The 16,094-nt window shown below is 44.9% G+C and overlaps 1 protein-coding gene across 1 annotated transcript; it reads left to right on the forward strand.

Annotated features, from left to right (window-relative positions):
- The first annotated feature begins 2,977 nt into the window (after positions 1-2,977).
- SSBP1 (single stranded DNA binding protein 1) lies at positions 2,978-15,821 on the forward strand. The gene is made up of 6 exons (XM_019515438.1): positions 2,978-3,111; positions 8,996-9,059; positions 11,937-12,077; positions 13,179-13,266; positions 13,500-13,588; positions 15,500-15,821. Exons 1-6 carry the CDS (start codon positions 3,088-3,090, stop codon positions 15,541-15,543), a joined length of 450 nt encoding a protein of 149 aa, XP_019370983.1. The 5' UTR covers positions 2,978-3,087; the 3' UTR covers positions 15,544-15,821.
- The last annotated feature ends 273 nt before the right edge of the window (positions 15,822-16,094 follow it).

Below are 16,094 nucleotides of genomic sequence, written 5' to 3' on the forward strand. Positions count from 1 at the left end.
GCCTGATTTCTTTTCAAAATAGAATCTCATGAAAATGATCAAGTCTTTCAACACTTAAGGGAAAAAATAAAGGCTGTCATCAAAGGAAAAAAGCCATACTCTTCAAAGTTAATTTTCATTGGCAACTGCTACACTAGGGCAGTGATTCTCAACTAGGGACCGGTACAACAGGGTACTATGCATGCAATGTTGGCACTATCCAGTGTGCAAACATGATTAACTACATAATCCCAGAGAATTAAAATAAAAATCTATAGTGTGAAAAGCATTCAGACCTGTTGTGATCTTGGAGTTTTTTTGCAATAGAATAATTGCAATATTATTTTTCCATTGGCAAATGACAAAGGAAAACTAAGAGTTGGCATTTGCTGAGGAGGATTCTGAGTGCCGGAGTGCCTCAAGTCTAAAAAAGGTTGAGAACTGATTCGCTAAGGTCTCTTTTTTTTTTCTTTTACACCTGAAAAGAAGAACAAATTTTGTGAGAACTTGGTCCTTTATTGACTGGAAAAAAAAATACAGAAAATTGAGCCATTATAAAAATTGAGGGGAAATTAAGTTACTGGATGTATTTGCTCTACTAATAACCAAATTGAAAAGAACTAATAAAATGGCTGACATTAAGTGTAGCCTCTTTCTGACCTGAGAATTATACCTGCTAGAGATGCACTATGATAGTAGAGTAGTTGTAGCGTTGCCTTGTTAAAATGAATATGCCTCAACATTCATGTCCCACCCATTCCTTCCGGTTTGCTTTGTAGCACGCACTGACAAAGCCTGACAACTGGCAGCTCCACATGTGCTCTGACGGAAGAAATGTTACCCAACTCTGGGCAGCACTTGAGGTTTACTTAGGGTGTCTCCTTGCTCTGCTATTTCATCCTAGATCAGTGGTACTTAACACTGATAGACTTACCCCCTCCCACTCCTCCCTCAGGAAAGGCTAGCTCTGAGCTTTTGCTTGCTTTTTTTGAAAGTAGAAAAAGTCCAGAGAAGGGCAAAATGGTTAGTGGCATGAAGGGGTTTCCATATGAGAAGAAACTAGAGGCTAGGCCTGTTCAGTTTAGAAAGGAGATGCTTAAGGGGGAACATGATAAAGGTTTACAAAACGGTAAATGGTGAAGAGGAAGTAAATTGAGATTTTATTATTTACTCTCTCAGTGCAAGAACTAGGGGTTATAAAATGAAAATAGTAGGTAGCAAGTTTAAAACTAACAAAAGGAAGGGTTTTTTTCACACACCGTGTAACTGAGGTGTGGAACTTGTTGCCACCAGATGTTGCGGAAGCCAACAGCTTAGCCAAGATTCAAAAAGGGATTAGACAAATTCTGGGAGGAAAGGGGCATCAGTAGCTATTGAGTACACGAGTTGGAGATGCAGCCTCTGAATTGGAACTTTCTAGACCTTAAATGCTGGAGGCTGCAAGTAAGAGGAATAGTGGGGAAAAAACCCTGGTCATACCCATTTCACTCTCCCTTTCAGCATCCTGAGACAAGAGACTGGGCCAGATGGATCTATAGTCTGACCCAGGAAGTGACAGCCCTCATGTTCCTCAAGAACTCCAGAGAAGCCCAGGGTATGGCAGAACAGGTGGAAGTCTCTGAATTCCTGTGTGAAAACGCTGGGTTGGTCTTGTGCATCATGCCTGCACACCCTGCAGTGCTGAGGCAGCATGGCAACCCTGGGGCGCCCCAGCAGGCCGCAGCCCCTAGTTAAGCATTGCAGTCCTAGATGCCTGTCTGCCCTTAACGACAAAGGCCCCTACCACACGTTATGCACATGAGGCAACTGACAAGTGAACTGCGCCACAGACGTAGACTGCCCACATGGGCAAAGCAATTATCACAGGAGAAAAAGGACCAGCTCTCAAAAGAGCCAACCCAGCTACAAAGTTTGTATTTGACAAGGTGTAACAGTTTCAGTGATCCCTGGTTTCTATTCAGTTTTCTTCTGAACATTTTTTATTTCCCCCCAGGCATGGAATGGGAGGTATTTTTCTCCTGCCTCTTGCTACAGGTGTCAAGTTTGGTTTTTGTTGTGGTTTTTTTTCTGCCTTCCTCAAAAGTACTTGGTGTTGGCCGGGGCTTGAGTGGGGTTGTGCCAAGGTTCCTGGTTAGAGGGCCTTGCCCCTCCACTCAAAAGTCAGCCTGATCACCAGTTTTGAGATAAGGAACAAGTTTTACCCCATGGTTAGATTGGTATGGACTATGGAGAGTTTTGCTTTCCACTGTGGTCAGGTGCACGGGCCGGTCTCTCAAGTACGTTTTAACCATGCATGCTGCGTTGGGACACCCACAGCCCGTATCCCCCTGTAGGGGAAAAGGGTAGGGTTGCCAGCTCTATTTGAATCTATTCTGGGAGGTTTCATCACATCGTGTGATGTAATGAGCGATCTACTGTACTGAGTAGACTTTATGACAGGAAGGCAAACGAACATTACATGTTAAAAACCCACTGGATTACTATATACATTTGGATTTAACATGCAATATTTCTTTTAATGAATATCATTTATCTCCCGGGTGACTCTCAGCTGTCTCCTGGAGATTTACATTGCATCCCTGTGGACTCGGCAACCCTGGATAAGGGGCGGGTTCACACGGGCTGGCTAGGTGCTGGGGGGCAGCGTGCCTCGGGGAGCTGTGCCTCAGGGGCAGCTTTCAGAACAGGCCCTTAGTCTGAATGGGAACGATCCTGCCTGGAGCAGGGGCGAGAGCGTGCACTACAGATACGACTGACTAGCTAGGAGCAAAGACCACGGGTCTGGCTGAGCGCGAAGGACGCTGCCGCTTTCCCTCAGCGCGGGAGGGAGGGCAACGCGGTGCCAAACCCCCAGCAGCCTCCGCTTCGTGGCGTCACGGGCAGCAGCCCCCTGCAGCCAATCCGCTCTCTTCCCTGCCTGCGGCCGGAACGAGGGGAGACTGCGTTTCCCACCGGACGCCTCTTGCTGCCGGCCCGCGGCTCTTCGTTTCCTCTTTCCCCCACATCTTTTCACCGCCGCGGGGAGTCAGGCGCCAGGTGTGGGCGGTCGCGGGGAGCCTCGGCTCTTACCCTTTTTCTCTCACCGCTACAGGTGCTGAGAGCTGCGGCATGTTGCGCAGGCGGGTGGCTCAGGTAAGCGGGCTTCTCTCGCGGCGGAGCTGCGGGCCGCGTGTCCGCCCCGGAGCGCGGGGCTTGGACCTCGTGGCGGTGCGGTGTCCTACGGGGGCTCTTGCGCCGGCCGCGTGGCTGCAGAGAGCCCTGCCTCTGTTCTGAACAGTGAATGCAGCGGGACCAGGCCTTTGGGCATCGCAGGGAGGTGCGTTCTTGTAACGCAGGTTAAAAAATCAGAGGGCGGAGCTAGCAGCAATGGTGTCAGGTTGCAGCAGGGGGAGTTTAGGTTAGATATTAGGAAGAACTTTCTCCCTAGAAAAGTATTCCTAAGTACTGCCCGAGACAATTCCCCCAATTTGAACATAGATAGATATCCGGGAGGCACTAGACTGTCAATGGTTAGTGCTGACTTAGTTAAGGAGCACTTTGGAGGGCTGGATGGGTACAAGGAAACTGGCTCGGATGGCCTCCATCTGCGGGTGCTGAAGGAATTGGCCAGTGTCATAGCTGAGCCACTGTCACGGCTGTTTGAGGACTCGTGGAGCTCCAGCCAGGTCCCTGAGGACTGGCAAAGGGCCAATGTGGTGCTCATTTTTAAGGGGAGAAGGGATGAGCTGCGTAACTTTAGGCCAGTCAGTCTTACCTCTATCCTTGGGAAAATACTGGAAAAAATCATTAGAGAGTACATTTGTGAAGGCCCAGCAGGGGAAATGATGCTGAAAGGAAACCAGCACAGGTTCATCACAGGTAGATCCTGCCTGACAAACCTTATGGCCAGGAACACGCTGCCTTGACACTGGAGCTGAGGCAGATGTCATCTACCTGGACTTTAAGAAGGCCTTTGAGAGAGTTTTGCATCTTATTCTCATAAGGAAGCCAGCAGGCTGTGGAGTGTTTGGTTACACAGTCAGGTGAGTAGCCAAGTGGCTTAGGGACTGCACCCAGAGAATGGTGGTGGATGGGTCGTTCTCAGCCTGGAAGGAGGTGGGCAGTGGTGTCCTGCAGGGTTCAGTCCTTGGACCGGTGTTGTTTAGTATCTTCATCAGTGGTTTGGATGAGGGTGTGGAGAGCACCCTGTCCAAGTTCGCAGATGACACTAAGTTATGGGGCAAAGTTAACACACTGGAGGGCAGGGAGCGGATACAGGCTGGGCAGGTTGGACCAATGGGCAGAACGAAATAGGATGCAGTTCAACAAAGATAAATGCAAGATACTCCACCTAGGGAGGAGGAATCCCCAGCACACCTGGGGATTCTCAGCAGCTGAGAGGGATCTTAAAGTCATAGCTGACTCCAAATGAACATGAGTCTGCAGTGTAATGAAGCCATCAACAAAGCCAATCGCACCGTATCATGCATTTGCAGATGCGTGACCAACAGATTGAGGGAGGTGATGTTCCCCCTCTATGCAACACTGGTCAGGCTGCAGCTGGAGTACTGCGTCCAGTTCTGGGCGCCACACTTCAAGAGGGATGCAGAGAATCTGGAGAGGGTCCAGAGGTGGGTCACTCGTATGAGTAGTGGCCTCTGTGCAAGACCCTGTGAGGGGAGGCTGAGGGATCTGGATCTATTAGGCCTTCACTAGACGTCTGAGAGGAGACCTCATAGCAACTAGGGCTGCGTGAAACGGAAGCATTTCGTTTTGACCAGCGTTTTGACGTTTCGACAGAACAGCGTTCGTTTAGACTTTTGTTTTGAGTCGAAACAGCTGTTCCAGTTCGTTTCATTGAAACATTTTGCTGTTTCGACCTTGTCTCAACATTTTGCCCATAGGACATAATGGGGAAGGTTGAAACAGGCTATAACTTTGTCATTTCTGGCCAGAATTGGATGAAATTTGCAGGAATGGTAGCCTCTTCTGAGGGCATGACGCGTGTCAAGCTTCAAGAAGATAGGTGCAGGGGGTTCGGAGACACTGCACCCCAAAATCTTGAGAGAGAAACGTCATTTGTATGTGTGAAGCCACAGTGGGGTCAAAACTGCAGGCTTGCTAGGCCCTGCTGCAGCCATGAAGCCTGCCAGCTCTCAACGAGGTACGTGCTGCGGGGCTCCGGGTTCTGGAGCCCTGCACTTCTGGCTGTCGACAGGCAAAACTTGTGACATGGGTGCTTGTAACACTGTGTCTATGTTCAGGTGCGCCCTTGCTGGCGCTGGGGCCTCTGCACAACACAGCAGCATGCCTCAGTGAGGCCTCCTCCTCCCCCAGCCTCATCCCAGTCCACCGCTGTAAACAATGGTAGGTGAAAATAACGTAGCTAGCTCAAGAGCAATAGCACCAGCAGCATCTAAGGTAGCCAAACAGAACTGTCCTAGAGCCTTTCTTGTTATAAAGGAATTGACAGCAAGAGGTAAAGATGTTGTGTTGGATATATGTTACTTGTGGTGTGTGTGATGGCTTATCTTGTGTTTTTATGTTTTTGGGTTTTTTCATAATAAACATACATAGAGAAATATCTCTTAGGAAGCTTTCAGGTCGAAAAACCCTTTGTCAGGCTGAGGAGGTACCTGCAGTTGGTGTGTCTCCTGGTCCTGGATGGAAGCCAGAGGCTGGCCTGACACACAGTGCAGGCAAGAAAGCCAGTCAGTGAAAATGGAAATGGAGGCATCGGGTGAGGGACAGGTTGGGGTGGAGAGTTGGGGGCAAAGGGGGATGTAGCAGCAAAGGTAAAAGTGCAGAGGTACCTGGGGAGTTGGATGTCCTGCAGGTCACAGTGTGTTCAGAATTCCACTGTCTGATCTATATTGAGTCCATGAGTTTTCATGGGGAGTGGGTATGGAGGGGCATGTGACCCCCTTCCCAGTTTTATGCATCCACAGCAGGCATGGGTCTGCAGCCTGGCTGGACCAGCACTTGCCTCTGAGGCCCAGTGGGCAGGACTAAGCATGGGAGGGCAGAGTAGGATGGTGAAACATGTTGCTGCCAGAACACCTACGGCAGCCAGGCTGGCAGCAGTGTAAGGAGTAACAGATGGGACAGACAGGGGCCATGCTGCCCTCACCTTCTTCTGTTGCCAGTTGCTTGTGCACTGGGCTGCAGCTGTACCCTGCTGCCATGTCCTGGCCACCACTGCTCCCCTCTGACCACAGCTTTACTCTGGAGAAGAGGTGGGGTGGTGAGTAGCATCGCCTGCACCCCCCTCCAGCCCCACTGATACATTGTCCGCCCCCCCTCCACCCATTAGACTTACCTGTGGGGAGCTGCTCTCCACACTACCTAGCTGCCATGTGCTTGTGTGCACACACATGGCAGCCCCAAGTAGCCCCTTGCAGGCTGGGACTCTGCCAGCCTGCAAGGGGAAACCTGCAGTTTCCCACGTTTTTCTCCTTGAAAGGAGAATCCATTTTCAAAGTTTGTTGATCCATTTTAAAATTTACTCTCAACCCTTTCATATATTCTTGCAACCCACTTTTGGGTCACAATGCATAGGTTGAGAAATGCTGGACTAGATGACCTCCTGAGGTCCCTTCCAACCCTCATTTTATATGATTTTTTGATTCATTAGGACACTTAACACCGTAGAAAGTCTCAGTCAGGAGACCAGCACCACCTCACAAGGACCTGGGTTGGTGCAGGACTGTCTGCATTTATTGTCACATTCTCCAGCTTACACTGGGTGCTGTTCACTCAAAAGCCAAAGTTTGGTGGGGTTTTTTCCCCTCAAGCTCTAAGAGTGGTAAAGGTGCGGTGGGGCAGGAGAAAGTGGATTAACAGCATTTCTTTATCTTCCGTTTTAAGTGAAATGCTTCAGTTGTCCTCTTCACTTGAATTCAACTCTGCTTGCCCAGTGGCAAGTTATTTGAGATGAGAGATTTTCTTAATGGATTCTCTCTCCTGTGGGTCCTTGGCCTGTCGTGAGGGGCTGATAAAATGGATTTCGTCCCCACAATTAATTTTTTTCTTTTGGCATGCTGCAGTGATTCAAAAAGAACAGGATGGCAGAGCCTAACTGGCTGATGGAATTTTCTTTGGAGACTAGTCAAGTTATGACAGGGGTGTCAGACTCATCTGGCCCCCATGGGCCAGGTGAGTGGTATGGTGGGCAGGTCTTTGGGCTGTAGGCCAGTCCAGGACCCATAGGCAGCACCACAGGCTGGATGATAGGGCTCCACAAGTGTATTTTTGACACACCCAAGTGGCAATATTTGTGTTGTGTTCCTTCTTGATTCCTTAATAGTTTGGCCACTGGTTCTACCTGAACTCCCTTAGCAAGAGTTTCCGTAAATCAAAGTTTCTTTCACAGAGGCATGGTCTGAGGAAGTATTTGTTCCTGTTAAACCCATTACTACAGACTTATGTAATGGGATCTGGAGAACAATTGACTATAGAAACCATAGCACAGTAATTCTTTCAAAGAACTCTCATCCTAATAGCAGCTTCAGCTTTGGTTTTGTGTCTACTGTAGCTGCACCTACTGGTTGTAATACAACCTTGAAATAGTGAGATTTAAATCCTCCACCATAATGTTTGTAATAATTTGTCTATCAGAAAGGAACCTTGACTCCATAATTTTAATTCTCTTTACCACTGCCATCCCTAATTGTAGTGCTAGGGCTTCTAGTTAACGAGAATGATTCAAAACAATCAAGTCATACCTTCTGGCAAAAAACTTGCACAACTTTCTAATGTAGGTAGAAAGAGTCACGGGATAATTATTATATAGTTTGAAACATGTATGACATTTTATTAAGCTTAGTTGTGATGTTTATAAATGGCTCTTCCTACACAAACCCACCCTCACCCTACTAATGCACATTTCACAAAATTGAATCCACTATTAAGAAAAGTAAAAGTTCCCTATATGTCTTACTAGGTCCTGTGTGTAGTTTCTTCCATTCATCAGGTATACAGAGCCTTATTCTCATCAGAAATTATGTGGAAAACAAAAAGGCATAGCCGTCAACTGTGAACCTTTAGTTTGTTGGAATCTTAGTTTTTATATTTAAAGCCTTTGTGTTTTGGCCTTAGTTTGACAGCTACTGTAAACCAAATTATATGGGGTTTTTTTATATCAGACCAGCATATGTAGAAAATTTAATTTTTGTACAGGAAAGGTGAAATTATATCTTCAGGTAGCCAGCATAAAAACACACTTGTTTCATGGTATGGATTATCCCCTAGTTTAGTGTCTTTGAGTCAAGAAAAGTTATTAGTCATCCTTCCCTCTTTTTGCTACCACCTTTTGATGCAAGAAATTTACTTAACCTTCAGTTCTTGCCAAGGACAATTTACCTAATCTTTAGGTCTTTCAAAGGACCTCATCAGCTCTTAAGCCTTCCGCCCCAATTGCTCTTTTCTTCCTTCTGTGACATGAAAATTGCAGGCATCAAGTTTCTTCTTCCCGTTTGTCTGCCTAAGTTTAACAGTGAAAATTAGATTTTGTTTTGTGGCACTAAGTTGTTTTCAATGTTGGTGGGGAAGCTGAGGCACTCACTTATGTCATTGAAATTTATATATATGTATATGCAGTGCTGCTGAGGCTCTCACGTCTTTTCAGTATTTGAAGTGAAGCAGAAAAATAATGAATTTTTTGAAGTCCGGTGTCTGTAAAAATTATTTTTGTTGTGCATCATGGAGAAACTGTGGTGATTGTGTTGCTATGCATTTCTCAAAAGTTGCGTACATTGAAGGAACATCTTCAGTCCTTTGTTTTTTTCCCAGCTGCCTATTAAAGTCCCAGCTCTGTTAAAACGCTAAACTAAATGCTTGACCTTAGTACTGAAGTAATCATCCTTTTGGCTACTTTTTGCTGAATTTGGGCTTACTTCCCCAGAAAATATCCTGAGACTTGAGCATTATTGCTTGCTTGTTAACAACATTTCTGTAAGCTTTCAGAATATGAGATTTAATGTGTGCCTCTGGTATTGAGTTGATTGGCCTGGAAACTAAAGCATCTCTCTTACTCTAGGTGTTTTGGCAGTCTGTAAGACGTGAATCTGATTTGGCCATAGCCTCTTTGATACTTGAAAGATGTAAGTAACTCTTTTGTTATGCGTTTTGAGACCACAACACATCTGTAAGCTTACTGTATTTCTAAATGAAGCGAACAGTGAAATATGCTTGACATATCAGCCTCTCTTCACAAAAGAAGACCCTAAATATATACGGATGCATAGAAACCTGCATCATAGATGCATTATAAAAGGCTAGGTAGATATTTGCTCCTTAAGTGACCCTTTTTGTGGGGGAGAAAATACGTTAGCATTTCTCTCCTCCCCCCCGCCCCACTGTCCATTCAGTTCTTGGCTCCTCTATTAAGTTTGTAAACAGTGATATTGAATGTGTGGTACATAAATATGTAGTATAATAGATTCTTTTTACTTTTGTACAAGATCAAGAAAATACTGCGTTTCTTTTAAAAACCATTAATAATTTTTGCTTTTAGCCTGTAACTGGAGGTTGCAATTTTTTTGTTTGTTTTTTTTCATTCTGTATGGTTCTTGTAGTCACACTACTGCTGACCTCTAGATTTTTGGTAAGTATCGTTACTGCTTGATCTTATCTGATTTCTTCAGGTGATACTCTGTTATCTGATACACCAGTCAAACGGAGGGCAAGCATAATCTAAAACTAAATAACACAGTGCCCACTAGCGTGCTTCTTTTATAGGGCACAGCTTCTAGCTTACTTTCTAATATTATGAGTAGAAAGAACAAAACAGTAGTTTAGACTGAAGAAGGATCAAGATTTCGGTAATAATCGTGTGGCTATTCGTAAGTATGCATATATATCAGAAACATTGTAAGCTCTTTTGAGTGTTATAGAAGAGATTAATCTTAAGGTGGGATTTAAAAGTGGAGAGAATAATACTTGCCAAAGGTTGGTAAGGTTTTAGGAATAGCTATGTAGTGAATTAGAAAACATTATGAGAAGGTAGAAATAAATTTGATCTCTAATTAGGATCCTTACCTGCGACTGGCTAAGCATAAGCATAACTTTATTCGTGAGAATAATCACTTTGTCGTGGTGCGCTGTGACCAGTGGGGTCCCTCAAGGCTATGTCCTTGGGCCTACACTATTCAACATCTTCATTCATGATGCGGATATTGGTATCGGAAGCGGACTGGCCAAGTTCACCGATGACACCAAACTCTGGGGTAAAGTGTCCACACCTGAGGACAGGAGGGTGATCCAAGCTGACCTGGACAGGCTCAGGAAATGAGAAGATGAGAACCTGATGGTGATTAACATGGAAAAATGCAAGGTTCTGCACCTTGGGAGGAAAAACCTGCAGCATGATTATAGGCTTGGCAGTGCTACGCTGGCTAGCACTATGGGCGAAAGGGGTTTGTGGGTCATGATTGACCACAAGATGAACATGAGTCTTCATTGTGATGCTGCAGCTAGTAAAGCAAGCAAAACGCTGGCTTGCATCCATAGAAGCTTCTCAAGCAAATCCCAGGACTTCATTCTTCCCCTGTACTTGGCCTTGGTGAGGCCACAGCTGGAGTACTGCATCCAGTTTTGGGCTCCACAATTCAAAAAGGATGTGGAGAAGCTTGAGAGGTTGTAGAGGACAGCCACGCACATGATCAGAGGTCAGGAAAACAGACCTTATGATGAGAGGCTGAGAGCCATGGGACTCTTTAGCCTGGAAAAGCACAGGCTCGGGTGATCTGGTGGCCACCTATCAGTTTATTGGGGTGCTCATCAGGATCTGGGGGAACGTCTGTTCACCAGAGTGCCCCAAGGGATGATGAGGTCAAACTGTTACAAACTCCTCCATGACCATTTCAGGCTGGACATAAGGAAGAATTTCTTTACTGTCCGAGCCCCCAAGGTTTGGGATGGACTGTTGCCAGAAGTGGTTCGAGCACCTACTTTGAACACCTTCAAGAGACATTTGGATGTTTATCTTGTTTGGATCCTGTGACCCCTGCTGACTTAATCTTCTGATGTCCCTTCCAGCCCTAATATCTATGAAGTCTATGAAATCCCCTTGAAGTTAAAGCTGACCACATGTGTAAATGTTAGTAGGATCATGGCCTCCATCCATAAATCTTTAAGGGCCACATTTTAAGTGCAATGGCATTTATAGATGCAGATGGGTACTTAAGAGGATTTTTGAAAATGATTAAGCAGGATAAGCACCACATTACCTTTGGAATCTGTCTCTGTATTGTCTTGCAAAGGAAGAAGAGAATCACTTAGTTTACCCAGGGGGAGTGTGTATAAATGACTTGTTCCAGCCTCTGCCTTGGCTCACTGAGGGTACAGGGCCCCTTCTCCCTCCCTGTGGCACTTCTTCAGGGGAATTAGCAGTACGGCACACTGGCTGTGGGGGGAGGGATGGCAGCCAGAATTTCTGGCCGAAACAGCAAAAGAAGCCCACAACCCACCGGACAGGCAGGTGGGCCACACACGAAACATGGGAGGTCCCCAGCCTCTCCAGCTGGCGTGGCCTTCCCCAGCCAGTGCCTGGGGGCCATGGCCCCCTACTGCCCCCTGTCAGCATCTGTCAGAGCCTTCTAAGGTGCCATGTAATATTAGCACTGTTGGGTGTGAAAACACCTATGCATGATTCAGAAGATAGTCAGGATTTCAAATTGGTTCTGATACTTTGGATTCCTTTCTCACCTGCTTTGGTCTTTCTGAATTCTTTGCAAGAGAATTGCTTTGTTATTTTTCCATAGTCAAAAATGAGTGAAAGCTAAGAGCTGGCATTTTCCTTGAAAGTAACAAAGCTGAGAACTGCTGAGTTAGAAAAACTAAATTGTTTGGCATTAATGTGTTTGGGATGAGTAACTTTCTCCCACTAATGAACCTGAACCAGTGCTCTTTAACTTTTTCAAGGAAACATCTTTGTGCTCTTGGTACAACTGAGCCCAATGTTTTCTCTCACGTTTCAGCCTTGAATCGTATCCAGTTACTTGGTCGAGTAGGACAGGATCCTGTTATGAGGCAAGTAGAAGGAAAAAATCCCGTTACAATATTTTCTCTTGCAACCAATGAGATGTGGCGATCAGGGGAAAATGCAGCATCCGTGGCAGGTGAGCGTGTATATTTACTGTAGTGAAATAATATGCTTGGAACTTGCTTGGATGATATATTTAACATGGTGGTTCTCAACCTTTTCACCTGGCAGGCCAAATCGGCAGTGTCCAGTGTGTCCGTAGACTGGATACAACCCTTGTTCCCAATCTGGTGCCCCAGTGGGCACCATCTGGCCATGTGGAAGGGGGTGGGCCAGCCCCAGGCCCCAACCCAGCTCCAGTGGGAGGGAAGGAGGCATGACCTGGCTCCAATCCAGAAGCAGGAGGTTGGAGGGGGAGGAGGGAGGGGAGGGGTTGGAGTCAGAACTCGCAGGGGAAGGGGTTGCAGCTTGACTGGGCCTGGCCTGGGCCCAACCGACTATGTGGGGGGCTGGGGGTTTGGGAATTTGGCAGGGGGAGTTATGGCTGTATTAATGGTCACTGCTCTCCTCCTGCCTAATGTCTGGACCCATATCGACCCCTGTGGGCCAGATGTGATGGCTCCATGGGCTGAACTTGGCCTGCAGGCTGGAGGTTGAGCACCCCTGAACTAACATTAAATAATATCTAGGCAAATTCTTTGGTGGTATAAACACATGGATAGAATGGAGTTGTATCAATTTTTACTACCAAGAAACTGACTTATTTTGTATAGAGGAAGCCATTTACCAATCCTGTGAGGTCGTTATTGAATAGTGATTTGTTAGACGTACCTTCCTAAGAAGGGAGGGACAGAGTGTTCGGTTACTGTTGCTTCTCCATTCCATTTTGCTGTGTCAGAAGTTGGGCAGGCTCTGATCTCAGTATACTTTCCATGGAAGATGGAAAAAATGCTCTATCTTTGTTTAAATGCTCTCATCAGTCTGAAAACCACCCGCTTTTTTTTCCTCTAGCATGTCTGCAGTTTGCAGACTTGCTATAAATTCTGCTACTTTCAGTTTGCATGGTGTTTCTGATGCTGAAAAGAAGAGCGGAAATTTGAATCCTGGAAAATTCTAATTTCTCAGATCAATCACCTTGATTTCTTAGCTGAAGAGCTCTTACCTGTTGAAACAAATGCCCCAAATTAGGGAGAGGACTCAGCATCTGCATGTAACAAATTCTTCTCATCTAACTTAGGTGATATCAGCCAAAAGACCACATGGCATAGGATCTCTGTTTTCAGACCAGGCCTGAGAGATTTGGCATATCAGTATGTGAAGAAGGGGTAAGTAGACACAGAGACCTTGGGAACAGAATGCCTTAACAGTCAGCTAATTGATATGCACTGGGGTGGATTAATGCAGATGTTAAAATAGAAGCATATCTTGTACTTGAAACATTAATACACACTTGCCACAGATGAGAGAGACAACTTCTGTGTAATCTGAACATCTAACATATAAAAATAGTGATGCAACTCTTCTGATTTTTAAGTAATGAATTTTCTTGTTATGTTAGTGCTCGAGTCTTTGTGGAAGGGAAGGTAGACTATGGTGAATATACAGATAAAAACAATGTGAAGCGGCAGGCCACAACAATTGTAGCAGGTAAGGAGCATCATACATCAAGCCCTCCTTTCTTTCAGAAGGGATCAGGGAACATGGATATAAAATCTGTCTGTATCTCATCACCAAACTCTTATCATTTGAAATTTTGAGATGATATATCTGTAGCTGCATTTTCAGTTCCTGGTATGTGCCAGTAGGTGTCACTTGACACCGTTTATGAATTACCTTAGGTAGGAAAGGGGATAGAAAATATTTGTTGATTGCTGGAAAGTTTGACAGAAAACAGTAAATTGCTGCCAGTGATTTTTTTGTTTAAGTCTTGCATATAGCTGGGTTCCCTAAAGATTTTTCTTTTTTTTTTTTCATGGAGGGCCATTTTCTGCGTGAGAGCACTCTGGGAGCTGCATAACAAAATGAAACTACAATCCAATACCTTTAGGTTTAGTAGGTATAATAGAATATGCCTTGCACATACAAAGTTACCATAAGAAGGATCCCACATGACTGATTGCTTAATTCAAACCTCTGAGAGACTTAGGCATCTATTTTGGGTTTTTTAATTATTATTTATTTAATTTTTTTCCCCTGATAAAATGTGTTGGGCCATCTCTTGTCAGCAAGTACCTCTTAAAACAGTTGGCATGACCATATCATGTGGTGGAGGGTTCACATTCTCTGCTGGCTTACTAAACGTATTACAAAGGATATCAGTTACCTTAACAAGGATGACAGGAGTGTTTACTAAGGTTTGTTAGTCAATGGATACAGCCTCACTGATCAGCTGGGCTTTTGTCCAGGATAATGATCATTAAAAAGTCCTTTTGAGGGCTTCATTCAAATGCTTCGCAAGTTTCAAGTGGCCTGCAAACCTAACTTTGGAATCACTTGGCGCGCAGAGTCAGACAAGTTCTCTTCCTAAATACATTAGACTTTTTTCATAGTTCTGTCTCAGTGTTTTCAGAGAGCTTTTTTTGTTTTAAGCCTCAGATTGGTGGCTTTCCATCAACTTTTAACATTCCTTTTCTGTGCAAGGCATGTTGTGTGGGTAAAACCAGAGGGAGAATCTGAAAGGGCCTCAAGCAGGAAATGGATGGCCAAGAATATCAGAGGAAAAGTGAAGAGGTTGTACTGATTTCTTTGGCTATAAACAGTAGTTAAGAAAGATGGAAAATCCTTTCTTGGCTTCTGTGAATAACAGTATATTTGTCCTGTACCTCTAAAGATCAGTGTCCTGAGCTGTTAGGGAGTTTGTTTTGGCATTGGGGCCAAAATAACTGATCAATTGAAATGTTACTGTTTCACAGCTGTAAATGGGAAGTTGGGTGAGAGTTGAACAGGAACACATGCATGAGTGTTTATTTCAGTTGTGGATGTTCCTGAAGCTCAGTCCTTTTGCAGTCAGTCCCACTTGTTTAGATGGCTCAACATGCACTACATTTGTGATATTGGCCCTTACTGACATAAGCAGAGAGCCTATCGGTCGGATAAGATAGCACTCTCTCTTTCAGTGGTTTTCTTTTAAATAATGCCATTTTTACAGAAGTATGGACTACTTCAGAAACCACTTGATCTAGTATGGACTTCCCGCAACCCCACAGATAGAGGATGGGGGGTGATCTCATTTGGTTCAGTGCATGCAGCCTGACCAACATGAGAGAATTATCAGAAGAGAATTAAGATCCTTGTAAAAAAATCCTCTGCTGTGTTAGGTCATTCAGCAGTGTTTACCACAGCTAACGCACTTGCCTGAAAATATGTTCATCTTGAAGCAATCTGTTGGAGGGAAAGTGTCAATCAGTGTTTTGTTTCATGGGGGACACTGTTCTGGACAGCAAAGTCCTTGCAACTTGCTGCTAACTTGCCTCCAAGCTAGCTACTGTGTGTACTCATGTATGGCAGGACAAAATGACATGCCTGATCCTGAAAATGAACTTCTCTGCTTTCTTTCAGATAACATTATTTTTTTGAGTGATCCTCTGAAAGAGAAAATGTGACGTGGTTAGTGCTTGGACACCAACCTATGCCATTCCTTTTGTTTTACCATGTTTAATCCTTTTGAAATCATGTATATTGCTATAGTTTCTTTAAAAAAAAATAAAACGCCCCTTTTATCTGAATAAGGGAAAACATAATATTTGGATGTTATCAGTATTTTCAGAATGTTCTCTTTCTCTTTTCTGTTCTATCCTAAGGAAAAAAGGATAAACCCTTGAGGGAGTTCTTAGTTCCTGAGTTAGAGAGTCAGTAAATAAAATGTTGCCTTTCCAAGTTCTCTGGGATTTTCAGCCTCTCTCTATTGGCTGTCATCCTCTTTCATTTAAATTTTTGTCCATGGAACTGTACTTGTGTGTGCTTTGGTTATTTTTGTCCACCAGGAGGCACTAGAAGGGCACCAGTGATTTCCTCTGTTTCCCATAGTGTAGCAATGTTGGCATGGGAAATACTCCCAGTCTCTTATCAGTTTTGGAGGGAAGAGTCTAAAAGCCTCAGTTCAATCTGAGGGTGAGATGGGATAGGTTAAATGGAGGGCTCTTGCACTCGCATC

This window comes from Gavialis gangeticus, unplaced genomic scaffold (genome assembly GCF_001723915.1).
Source record: "Gavialis gangeticus isolate Ggan-Ray unplaced genomic scaffold, GavGan_comp1, whole genome shotgun sequence".
NCBI lineage: Eukaryota > Metazoa > Chordata > Crocodylia > Gavialidae > Gavialis > Gavialis gangeticus.